The sequence below is a fragment of the Aotus nancymaae genome, unplaced genomic scaffold (genome assembly GCF_030222135.1).
Source record: "Aotus nancymaae isolate 86718 unplaced genomic scaffold, 86718_ANA_hifiasm-v0.15.2.pri h1tg000059l, whole genome shotgun sequence".
Classification (NCBI taxonomy): domain Eukaryota; kingdom Metazoa; phylum Chordata; class Mammalia; order Primates; family Aotidae; genus Aotus; species Aotus nancymaae.
The window spans coordinates 7,030,999-7,044,375 of NW_026988473.1; the positions used below are offsets into that span (position 1 = coordinate 7,030,999).

The window sequence follows — 13,377 nt, forward strand, 5'->3', positions numbered from 1 at the left end:
AATTTAAGTTGAACAAATAAGCAAGAGAGTAGATGAAACATTGAGACTGCAGGTGTACAACCCAATTATTTCAAAGTTTTACTTTCTCAAGTTGCAAAAAAATACTGTAGTCTCTCCTTATCCTCAAAGAATCTACGACCCCCAGTGGATATCTGAAATTTCAGATAGTATCAAACTTGATATACACTGTTTTTTTTCCCGTATTTTCATAATTGCAATATAGATTAACTTTAAATTAGATACATTAAAAGATTAACAACAATAACTACTAATAAAATGGAACCATCATAACAATACTCAGAAAGCACATTTAAACCTATGAATTGTCTATTCCAGAAATTTTCCTTTTAATATTTTCAGACTGATTGACCAAGGGTAACTGAAACAACAGAAAGCAAAACCACAGAAAATGATGGACTACTGCAAACCATATATTTTGTCCTAATATCTGATAATATTGATCAACAGTAAGTGATATGGCACGTCTATAATAGATTTTATTTCTTTTTTTAAATCTCGAATATTAGAGATGGTTTCTATTACTACAAAACAATGTATTTTTTTCCCCATAAGGAATCTGTCTTGTTTCATTATTTAACACTAGGGAGAGATTTGTTAAAGGATACAAAATTACAGATAGATAAAAGGAATGTGTTCTATTGTTCTGTACTACTGTACAATGACTGTAGTTAACAATAACATATTATGTAGTTTCAAATAGCTAGAAGGAGGATATTGAATATTTCCAACACAAAGAAATGATAAATTTTTTAGATGATAGATATATATGATCTGATTCCTATACATTATATATTTTGAAACATCATTATGTACTCCATGAACATATACAGTTATTTGTCAATTAAAAAATAAGCCCCTTTTAAATATAAGTAATATAAAAGAATGTAACAATCACAGTAGAAGAATTTAATTAGACAATTCTGTGAGATCCTTCCAAGCTAATGTTTGTCAAACTATAATCCATGTAATGTGGGGCATTTTGAAAAATTTAATTTTATGGATCAATATCAGACCTAATAAACCAGAATCTATACAGTAGTGTAGGATAGGAAGCAGATGTAGAACCAACAAACAAGCAAACAAACAAATAATGTGAATGCAATTGTGAGAAATACCGTATTTATTCATACATTAAGTATTAAATGGAGAGCATGAGTTTGATTTTTATTTTAGGTTTCTTGTTGATTTTTCTAGATGGCATACTTATTATGTATATATCATCAAGTAGAATTAAAAATAATTAAATGCCTGAGTTAAAAGTAAACACATTCGTGTTTGTTGACATAGATGGTAATATAAGTTCAATACCTATTAATATCATTAAGTCTGTGAGTAGGAAAGCTTACTTCTGTTTCATGGGAGGGTTATCTGGGAAACAGACAAATGCAGTGGTTATCTGAGATTCCCTAACATCATATGTCCCCTTTATTTTCATAATAACTTAATTTTTCATATACATATCTACCAATAAAATGAAAATAACATGATTTTTAAAACGACATCAATTGAATTTTTCAATGTCTGCTCTCATTGAAAAATGAGGAATATATATTTCCTAACACTTCCATTAGAGATATACCCCAGGCAAATTAAGAATAGACCCTGGAGTAAAATTCAAATACGAATCTCAAGAGATCAAAGATGCTAATTGACCAAACTCTTTATTAGGTGAGTTTAAGCTTTTTGAGGAAGAATTGCAAGTATAAGAATACTGCTTAACACACCAGCTTTCAGAAGAAAATCTTGTGTTGTGGGATTACTTTAGAAACACACTAAGACAAAAACTAATTCTAAATAGGAATCCAGGCTTGAGCAAAAAATACAAATTTTTAATTCTTAAGCATGTGCATAAAAAACAAGTTAACAAGAGGTCAATTTGGCTCTTATTTCTATCCTATTCATGGAAGGTAATATATACAATACCCAGTATGCTCATCAAAACCACTATTTTTTCATCAACATCATAATATTTAGGTTCTATTATATAGGAAATAGATCTCTATGCTAAGTAACAATAACAACAGCGACAACAACAGATCCAAGTCGTTATACTGACAATTCATGGTATTCAGAATTGCAGATGAGGCAAATATAACAAATCTGAAAATAAATGGAAGATAGCTGAAACATAGGATGTTTCCTCTGGAAGACTGAATCCCAGGTACATCTAATTTTCTCATTTTCTTTTTCCTAAAATTTGTGTGACTGTCTGTCTGTGAGTATAGTTTGCATGTTCCTCGCATTGAGAAACTTGTTATTTTTTTAATGTTTGCCTCTTATAGTAGGATTTAAGAAAAATGCCCTTCAACATGGGCAAGACAAAATGCTTTCATTGAATAAATGCTTGTCAAGTAAATGAATGGATAAATAGGAACATTTGTAACTATGGAACACATTAAATGATTAATTAGATTTGATATAATAACAATATATTATATTAGTATTATTGATAATTATTATTGTCAAGTCCATTTAGGTTACTCAAGGAGAGTGCTAAATGTCTAAACAAAGGTGATTTAACTGTGCATGGCAGGCTAGTTTCAATTGCATCTATTTGTAATATATTTATGTTAAATGAATTAGGCAATTAAGTTCTTTAGTTTCTGGCGAGCTCACCTTATAATTTAATTCTTATTTTTAAATGTAACAAATCAAGTTTGTTTTACTGTTTTTAACATTTATATCATTGTCTTAAAAACTGCTATTCAGCAATGAATTGGCTCGCACCTGATGTCATAGATAAATATGTGTTTTATATTTGGAACAATCATGTTGTATAAACAAACACACGTGAGAGAATTTCAACTATGTTATAGATGAAATTCCTCATTTGGTCTTATCACATTAAATTTTTTATTAGATAAATTGCTCTATTCATTAAATACAATTAATTTTGTTAGATAAATTGCTATATTTATTAAATACAAATTAATTTCATTAGATAAGTTGCTATATTCTTTGGATACAATTAATTTCATTAATTTGCTATATTTGTTAGATACAATTAATTTCATTACCTAAATTGCCAGACCCAGTGACAGACAGGGTTAGAGAATCATACATCTCAGAAGGAATTTCTACACGTCCTTCCAGACACATATTTTTTATTTCACTCAGTTGTGAACTTGGGGACCTTTTTGTATTAATGTTTGTCAGTTTTCTAAAAAAATAAAAATTATACATAAATCTCTAACTAACTTGAAGTTATTAAATTTTACTTTCCATTTGCAACTCTTTCATTATTAGAGTCTAAGTCAACTCTGATTGTATATAGGGCCTTTAGATTTGAATCCTTTTCTAACTTTTCTTATTGTTATTCAGCAGGTAAGTCAAAGACCTGAGTTGTTATAAATGGCTGGCAACAATTTCACCGAGGTGACTGTCTTCATCCTCTCTGGATTTGCAAATCACCCTGAATTACAAGTCAGTCTCTTCTTGATGTTTCTTTTCATTTATCTATTCACTGTTTTGGGAAACCTGGGACTGATCATGTTAATCAGAATTGATTCTCGGCTTCATACCCCTATGTACTTTTTCCTGAGCAATTTAGCATTCATTGACATATTTTACTCCTCTACTGTAACACCTAAGGCATTGTTGAATTTCCAATCCAATCCGAGATCCATCTCCTTTGTTGCCTGCTTTGTTCAAATGTACTTTTTTGTTGGATTAGTGAGCAGTGAGTGTTTCCTTCTGGGATCAATGGCCTACGATCGCTATGTAGCAATCTGCAATCCCTTATTGTATTCAGTAGTCATGTCCCAGAAAGTATGCAACTGGCTGGGAGTAATGCCCTATGTGATAGGTTTCACAAATTCCCTGATATCCGTCTGTGTGATAAGCAGTTTGGCATTCTGTGATTCCAGCATCAATCATTTTTTCTGTGACACCACAGCTCTTTTGGCACTGTCCTGTGTAGATGCATCCAGCACAGAAATGGTGATCTTTGTCTTAGCCGGATTCACTCTTCCTAGCTCTCTCCTTATCATCACCGTCACTTACATCGCCATCATCTCAGCCATCCTGAGGATCCAGTCGGCAGCAGGCAGGCAGAAGGCCTTCTCCACTTGCGCATCTCACCTGACGGGTGTAACTATCTTTTACGGGTCTCTGATTTTCACTTATTTGCAACCTGATAACATACTATCACTGACCCAGGCACAGGTGGCATCTGTATTCTATACAATTGTTATTCCCATGCTGAATCCACTCATTTATAGTTTGAGGAACAAAGATGTGAAAAATGCTATTCTGAGAGTTACACATAGAAAACTTTTTCCATAGGAAATCTATGTACATTACAATTAAACCTGGATGGCTTCAGGAATTCAATTACACCAATAACTAGGAAAATAGTAGAGTAACCTCAAAAAGAATAACACAAACTAAAGGAGGACTTAAAGTGTTGAAGTTTGTGAATTGAATCATTATTTTACTTGAAACTTCAGAGGGGAATGGAAATTCACCTTAGCACTACACATTCATACTTTCTGAATAAAATGATCATTTTTACAAGTGTATGAAGTATCATGGCTTTTACACTTTATTACATTTATCCTGATTCTAATGGATGTATTTTTACTTTTGATTGTATTGAGTGTATATTTTCTATGGATAATTTCAAATATTCTTATTTGCTTAGCATTAATAAAATTATGTGTCAATTTTCTCTTTTAATGTTACTTTGTTTTATTGCTAGTCTGTTTCTAGGAGCAAAACCATACCCTATTTTTGTTTGCTCATCATAACATATAATAATACATTTTATATACCCAAAATTGTGCCTAAATGTCCATATACACTCTTCTCAATATGCTTCTCTCAATTTCCCCTGGCATATTCATATCTCCCATCATTCTCTCTCCTAGCTACTCTGTGTGCACCTTCCCTCTAGATCCTGTAACACAGGTCTTTCCAGGATAAGCCTTGCCTTTTCGCCACTCATTCCTTCTGCTTCACTCTCCCAGAACTCTTGATCTTTACCATATCAGATGATTAATTGTATTCTTTGAAACTAAGTCCTAGGCGATAACCTACTGTGTGAAATAGTCCAGATGTCTCCTTTCCTTTTTAATAGCTGAGCAAAGGCACTCAATTTAAAATATGTTTAATGTATCAGGCTTCAAAATAAACATACTTAGTTTTGGTTCCATCTGTTAAAAGAGTGTGCCCTTGTAATGTGCCTGTCAGCCATTTGTATTTCTTGATTTTGTGTTCTATTTCTCCAACTTTAAGAAAAATCTTGATATGAAAAATTTTTAAAAACTGTTTTTAAAACAATTTTTATATCAATAAGTATTTCAAAAAATTCTGAAGAAACAAATTAGTCAATGAAAGTAAAATAAATTCAATAAAATTGATTTTGATATCAGAGATTCTGACTCACTCTCATAGCCATATATTAAGATTAAAAGTCCATTTAAAATAAATTCAAATTATCTGTTACTTGGAGTAACTAGTGCAGCATGGCTAGGAATTTGCACAGATATTTGCTTTTTAAAATAGGGGAATAGGAGGATTGGTAGAAAAAAATAACTAAAATTAATAGCTAAAGACAACAGATACAGCCTGGACATGGTGGCTCATGCCTGTAACCCCAGCATTTTGGGAGGCCAGGCAGGCAGATCAGTTGAGGTCAGGAGTTTGAGAACAGCCTGGCCTACATGGTAAAACCCCATCTCTATTAAAAAAAAATACAGGCCAGGCGCAGTGGCTCACGCCTGTAATCCCAGCACTTTGGGAGGCCGAGGCGGGTGGATCACAAGGTCAAGAGATCGAGACCATCCTGGTCAACATGGTGAAACCCCGTCTCTACTGAAAATACAAAAAATTAGCTGGGCATGGTGGCATGTGCCTGTAATCCCAGCTACTCAGGAGGCTGAGGCAGGAGAATTGCCTGAACCCAGGAGGCGGAGGTTGCCATGAGCTGATATCGCGCCATTGCACTCCAGCCTGGGTAACAAGAGCGAAACTCCGTCTCAAAAAAAAAAAAAAAAAAATGCAGAAATTTGCTGGACATGGTGGGCGTGGTTGTAGCCCCAGCTACTTGGGAGGCTGAGGCAGGAGAACTGTTTGAATCTAGGAGGCAGAGATTGCAGTGAGTCAAGATTGTGCCACTGCACTTCAGCCTGGGCAACAGAGCAAGACTCCAAATAAATAAATAGATAAATAAATATTTATAACGTAAAAATAATCTGAACTCAAAATTTAAAAAAATTAGCATCATAATTTTACTATGATTTTAATAACTTAAAGACTAAGCATAGCTGAGGCTAATCTTAGTCAAATAAAAAAGTGAAAAATTTAATGTTAGAATATTTATATAATAAGCCATAATAGGAATAATTCAGATCACTATGTATATAGGTGAAAAGTGACATCTGGATGAATAATGCAAATACTAACTTCTGGTATTATTAAACAAGTAACCATAAAAAATACTTTTACTAGGTGCTAGAGAAAAAATAATGAATCCAATCTGATAAAGGAGGGGCAATAAAATGTTAAAATAAAAATAACTAAAATAACTAATGAAAAAGCAAGTTAATAAGTATTTGAGCAAAATCTATCAAAAAAGTAATTTTTTTAATTGAGCCAAAGATGAAAAAAAATAGTAAACATAATCCATAAGAGAGAGAGAGTGAGAGAGAGAGAATAGAAGAGGCATAGGTAACATAGTTTAAAATATAATGGCCTAAGGCCGGGCATCGTGGCTCACACCTGTAATCCCAGCACTTTTGGGAGGCCGAGGCAGGAAAATTGCTTGAGCCCAGGAGTTCGAGACAAGCCTGGACTACACAGTGAGACCCCATCTCTACAAAGAATACAAAAAATTAGCCAAGCCTGGTGGAGAGCACCTGTAGTCCCAGATACTTGGGAGGATGAGACAGAAGGATCACTTGAGCCCAGTAGGTGCATGTTACAATGAACTGAGATAGCCCAACGGCACTCCAGCCTGGGCAACAAAGCAGGCCTCTGTCTCTAAATAAATAAATCAGTCAAAAATATAATTACCTAGAACATTACATTATTACATTACATTACACTATTTCTCCATTTAGATTGAATGACAGGATAAAGGAAATGTGGCACATATATACCATAGAATACTATGCAGCCATAAAAAAGGATGAGTTCATGTCCTTTGTAGGGACATGGATGAAGCTAGAAACCATCATTCTCAGCAAACTGACACAAGAACAGTAAACCAAATACCACATGTTCTCAGTCATAAATGGATGTTGAACAATGAGAACACATGGACACAGGGCAGGGAACATCACACACCAGGGCTTGTTGAGGGGTGGGGGCAGCTAAGAGAGGGATAGCAGGGGGTGGGAGGATTGGGGAGGGCTAACATTAGGAGAAATACTTGATGTAGATGACAGGGGGATGGATGCAGCAAACCACCATGACACGTGTATACCTATGTAACAAACCTACACATTCTGCACATGTACCCCAGAACTTAAAGTATAATAAAAATAAATAAATAAATAAAATAAAATATCTGATCAGAATTAGGTTTCTGCAATGACTTAATAAATGGCAAAATAATTTTCCTGCCGTTGTAAACAACTCTGAAACTGAACAAAATGGTTTTCAATGTTAACCCCTTGCTCACAGAGATTTTGCAATCACCAAGTCTATTCAGGTTATGAGCAGTCATAACCACATAGCTAGCTGCCTTTTACCTCTTATTTGGTTTAAACCCTAACGTTGTCTATTGTTAAAGAGTGTGATGCTGGCTTTTAAATCTTCAAATCAACCTGTCTCAGGATCTCTAAATTTCTTATGAATACAATCGCCCTTTTCAAAGCTCATCAAAGGTACAATGAATACATACAATGTAGCGGCTTATACCTACCAACAGATTATCTCCTGAAATTCTGCATTATTGGTACACTTCCTTCTAGACTCACTTTTAAATTTATATGAAATTGATTTTATTCTCATGACTTAAGATTAATTTTATTATTTTACTCTTATTCACATTGTATATTGTTTCAGATTCTTCCTTTACTTCCTTATCTTGGGCAAATAATTCTCAGTTGAATATTTCAGCTCTTCCTTATTTTAATATCTAACTCATATTTAAGAAAATAACGTGACCTGATTATATACAGAGGAAGTAAGTTTTGTCTACTAAATTAATTATAAAATGTTTGTTAGTCTCAGGGCTGATTTTGGCTTTTTTTCTTTTCTTTTCTTTTCTTTTTTTTGATATGGAGGTTCGCTCTTGTTGCCCAGGCTGGAGTGCAATGGCACAATCTTGGCTAACTGCAACCTCCACCTCCCGGGTTCAAGCAGCTCTGCCTCAGCCTCCCAAGTAGCTGGGATTACAGGCCTGTGCCACCATGCCGGGATAATTTTGTATTTTTAGTAGAGACGAGGTTTCACCATGTTCATCACGCTGGTCTCAAACTCCTGACCACATGTGATCTGCCCATCTCGGCCTCCCAAAGAGCTAGGATTACAGGCGTGACTCACCACGCCCAGTCCTGATTTTGCCTTTCTGTTCTCACTTTTGTGTTATAAACTTTTTATAAGCACATGGAAATAACAAAACATATTACACAAATGCTTTATGTAGATGAATTAGGTGACACTACCACACCAGAATGAATAACCGGCGCCATGATGTGGTAATGCTTCAAAACATGTATTTATCAGCTGGTGAATGCTTCATTAATTTAGTAAGTTATGGGGCACTAACTAATATATGAACCATAAAATTGTGCAGTTTATAAAAGGCTAATATAACATAGCTCGTGGCAGAGCATACAATTTTGGTTATTAAATGAGGAAAAGACACTAAATATACAGTACAATAATTGTCATGCAATCTATAAGCACATGTACAAATAAGCATTAAATGCCCAAAGAAAAATAATTAGGAAAAATACGTTAACAAAATGTTAATGACAGTTTTGAATTGTTTTCATTTACTTTTTTGAATTTTGTTATATTCTGATTCTTTTCTAATTAACATGTTTTACTTCTATGATAGTATCATAGTTTTAAATATAAAAAACTTGTGAAAAATACATTTATTCCATCTTTGATGGTGTCAGTCATAGAGTATTTTTATGGAAATGGCTTCTCCACCACCCCTGTAAAAAATTGTGAGCATCACATGAAAAGACCAAGCCATAATTTCCTTCATTTGTGTATTCTAAGGTAGAAAGGGAAAACTTTGAGCAAAATGCAACATGCCTGCATTTAGTGCTTGAACTTTTGTCCTTGGAAACATGCCTAGCAATCTTCCTTGGCAAATGGTCCCCAGGGATTACTGAAAGGTGCATTATCCTCAGCCTCTGGTATATGAGGTCCTCTGGAATTATCAGAGTGAGGGAAGGAATAGTCTTATGGTCACAGTCACTGCCAGTATTCTTTGATACATGACTTCTTGTTAATCTTTCCATTTTACCAGGACCTAAACAAAATTTCTAGGTTGATCTTTTTTAACTCAGAATAAAACATAATAAATGCACAAAAATGTAAAGACAACTTACCTTAAGGAAAACAGATATTATGAAAAATTTCATCACCTTAAACAGTTTTCATATTTTATTTAATAACAAAAATTTGAGATTGACAAATTTCCAGATAATATAAGAGGAAAACTTTTTCACCAATTTTGACTCACACACAGTAAGTATTATTCTCAAAATTGGAAGATTTTGATTCAGATTTTATTTCAGATAAAATAAAATGGGGACTTTATCAGAATAATATATTAATACATACACATATCATTTAGTCTTTACCCTAAGTACTGTCAGAGGTTGTAACAAATATAGAATTGATGGAATTAGAGCCTACAAGAAAAGTACATATTTTAAAAAGACAATTCTTAGAAGAAATTAGATTTTGATTAGTTAAGTCAGGAAAACATCACATATTTTATAAATTTATACTTATATATCATCTATAATTTTAATATAGTGTACCAAAATCCACAAGGGTGAAATTTATTGAAAATTAGTATTAAATAATATTGGAAACAAAAGAGAAGTAAATGATATAATAAAACTGTTTCATTTTTTATTACATATCTAGCTCTTCTCTCAAGTTTTCTGAAATTATTTATAAACAAGGGTATAGTATATAAGCCTTCTCTCTGAAGTTAATACATCTTAGAAGAATCAGTCTCAACATTTAATTGATCTGACTTCAGATAAGTTACTCAAACTTTCCATACTCTTTTTTTCTCACCTAAAATATGTGGTTAATAGTATCTATGGTGAAATATTTTCAGGTGGATTAAATGTCTTAATAAAGGAAGGCATTCAAAACGATGTCAGGTTTATTATTATGCAACATGGTACATTTTATTATAACATGCAAATGTTAATTTCTACTTATATCTATATTGGCAATAAAATTAGTTTATTTAGTCATATTCTATAAATGTCTTATCAATTTATAGAATGCTAAACTAATTATTAAATGCTAGGACATTCATATAAACAGAACCCTTTAAAGTCATTCCTGTTAAGTATCAACTTTGGTTTCTCAGCAGTTTAAAGCAGTTGAGCATGATGAGTAGAAGGAATAACACGAATGTGCCTGACTTCATCCTAACGGGACTGACGGATTCTGAAGAGATCCAGCTGGCTCTCTTTATAGTATTTCTCCTGATATATCTAATTACTTTGCTGGGGAATGTGAGGATGATATTGATAATCCGCCTGGACCTCCAGCTTCACACTCCCATGTATTTCTTCCTCACTCACCTGTCATTTATTGACCTCAGTTACTCAACTGTCATCACACCTAAAACCTTAGCAAACTTACTGACTTCCAACTATATTTCCTTCAGGGGCTGCTTTACCCAGATGTTCTTTTTTGTCTTCTTGGGAACTGCTGAGTGTTATCTTCTCTCCTCAATGGCCTATGATCGCTATGTAGCTATCTGCTGTCCTCTACACTACCCAGTTATTATGTCCAAAAGGCTCTGCCACACTCTCATCACTGGGCCCTATATGATTGGCTTTATTGACTCCTTTGTCAACGTGGTTTGCATGAGCAGACTGCATTTCTGCAAGTCAAACGTAATTCATCACTTTTTCTGTGACACGTCCCCAATTTTATCTCTGTCCTGCACTAACACATACAACACTGAAATTCTGATATTTATTATCGCTGGTTCCACCCTGATGGCATCCCTTATCACAATATCTGCATCCTATGTGTTCATTCTCTCTGCTATCCTGAAAATTAATTCCACTTCAGGAAAGCAGAAAGCTTTCTCTACTTGTGCCTCTCATCTCTTGGGAGTCACCATCTTTTATGGCACTCTGATTTTTACTTATTTAAAACCAAGAAAGTCTTATTCCTTGGGAAGGGATCAAGCGGCTTCTGTGTTTTATACTATTGTGATTCCCATGCTGAATCCACTCATTTATAGTCTTAGAAACAAAGAAGTGAAAAATGCTTTCATTAGAGTCATGCAGAGAAGAGAGTACTCCAGGTAATTAAAATAGCAGGAATGCTGAACATTTACACTCATTTTTTCTTTCATTCCTATTTGGGTATTTTCTTGGTCTCTCTATAAAAACAATTGAATCCCTTAATTTATTTGCATTTCTGTTGTGCTACTTTTTGTTTAATTAAACATGATTTTGAACATTTCCAGGCATATGTTTTTAGAAATCCAAATGGTAGAAATCATAATATATGTATCATATTTACATTCTAAATATATGTTTTTAAAGCAACTGATGTGGAAGATAAGAAAATATGATTGTCATTTAAACGTATATTATTCAAGTTCTTATGTATATTTCAATTGTAGACAAATTTGTTATGAAAAAAACTGTTTGGGACACAATGATAATAGTTTTAGATGTTATTCCATTTATTATATGGGGAAGAATTATAGCAGAGTGGGTAGAAGTACTTATTTTGGAATAAAATTTTCTAAGAGTTAGATTCTAAACATGCTACGTTTTTAGCTGTATAACCCGTAAGATGTCACAGCTCCTTTTCCTAAGTGCACAAGATAAATGATAACTCCAAATCTGATCAGAGGGTAGTTGTAGAGTATTTAAGGCAATCATAATTAATGTTGCCCATTATCATTAGAAGACTTACATTCCTACACAATGCCTTTTTTCAAGAATTTTAACTTGTGTTTTACAAATTACTTTTGGTTAATTTAATTGACAGAACACAAGCAACCAAAAAGAAAAAAATATATCAGCAGTTCAGAATTTTTGATTTTGGAAATAAAATATTTCAGTAGAATTAAGTTGCGGAAAGATAGCATATATTAATATAATGTTGGAGGAAATTTGAAAAATACTATAAAATATTAAAGAAAATAGAAATCCTCTACAAATATTGAGTTTTGGCTGCTCTTCCTGTGGAGTAGCCATTCTGTTATTTCTTTACTTCTCTAATAAACTCGTTTTCAGTTTAAGAAAAACAAATATTGAGTTTTGTGCATGTTCTTCTAAATCAATGGTTTTGAATATGTGCATATATATAACACATATAAACAAAATTTCTGTCACTTTCCAGGTACTGATTTTCACCTTTCTGTATCCATTTACAAGTTTAACATTTGATAATCTCTGTCATCGACAACTCTAATATTTATTTTTTCTTTGTACACGGGCAAAAATCAAGACTCATTTCACAATGTTTTGGACTTGAAATACAAACTCACCAAGCTAAAAATTGTGTTTGAAAGAAAGCCTCTTAAAGAAGACTCTGGAATCTAACCTGTTTATCAGTGCCCATTATATCCTTAAGTTTGGACATTTAGCTGACCTTCTCTTTTAACATGGGTCTAATTTATTTGCCATGTAATTTTCCATACAAATCAGTTGATTTAAAAGTTCATTTCTCACATTGTGTATTATAATAAAAATTTGAATAATAAAAAAAATCTACATGTACTGATAGCTGTTTTGTGTGCTAAACATTTGAAAACTGGATTTCTGTAAGTGTCAAACTGTTTCTTTGTTAAAATCCTGCTTTTTATTTAAAAAACATTGCATTTCTCCTGATTTCTACAAGTTTATTTTGGTTTTAAAAATAATTCCTTGAATTAAGTGCTTTATTCATTGATTTTACATTTCTTAATACGGAAAAGTTGTAAAGCAAAGAATTGACAATGAATTCAGATGTGATACCCCATAAACTTTAGTCAGGTAGAGTGCTAGAATGTCTTTTATTTTTAAATTTTTCTCTTACATATTCTGGATTCAGTTTTGTTTTCTTCTGCTATTTAAAGGATGCTTTAGAAGATAGTTTTCATTTTTCCAAGTATTTGTCTTTTTTGTTTAAACTTTTGAAACAGTTACTGGATAGATTGTTTACATTCAAGCTATACTTTTTTAATCT

The 13,377-nt window shown here is 33.0% G+C and overlaps 2 protein-coding genes across 2 annotated transcripts; both read left to right on the plus strand.

The window, feature by feature from the left end:
• The first annotated feature begins 3,372 nt into the window (after positions 1-3,372).
• Positions 3,373-4,305, plus strand: LOC105709329 (olfactory receptor 8I2). The gene has a single exon (XM_012441203.2). The coding sequence runs from the start codon at positions 3,373-3,375 to the stop codon at positions 4,303-4,305; it is 933 nt and encodes a 310-aa protein (XP_012296626.2).
• Positions 4,306-10,562: 6,257 nt separating this feature from the next.
• On the plus strand, positions 10,563-11,501 carry LOC105709327 (olfactory receptor 8H2). Its single transcript, XM_012441201.3, has one exon. It carries the CDS (start codon positions 10,563-10,565, stop codon positions 11,499-11,501), a length of 939 nt encoding a protein of 312 aa, XP_012296624.2.
• The last annotated feature ends 1,876 nt before the right edge of the window (positions 11,502-13,377 follow it).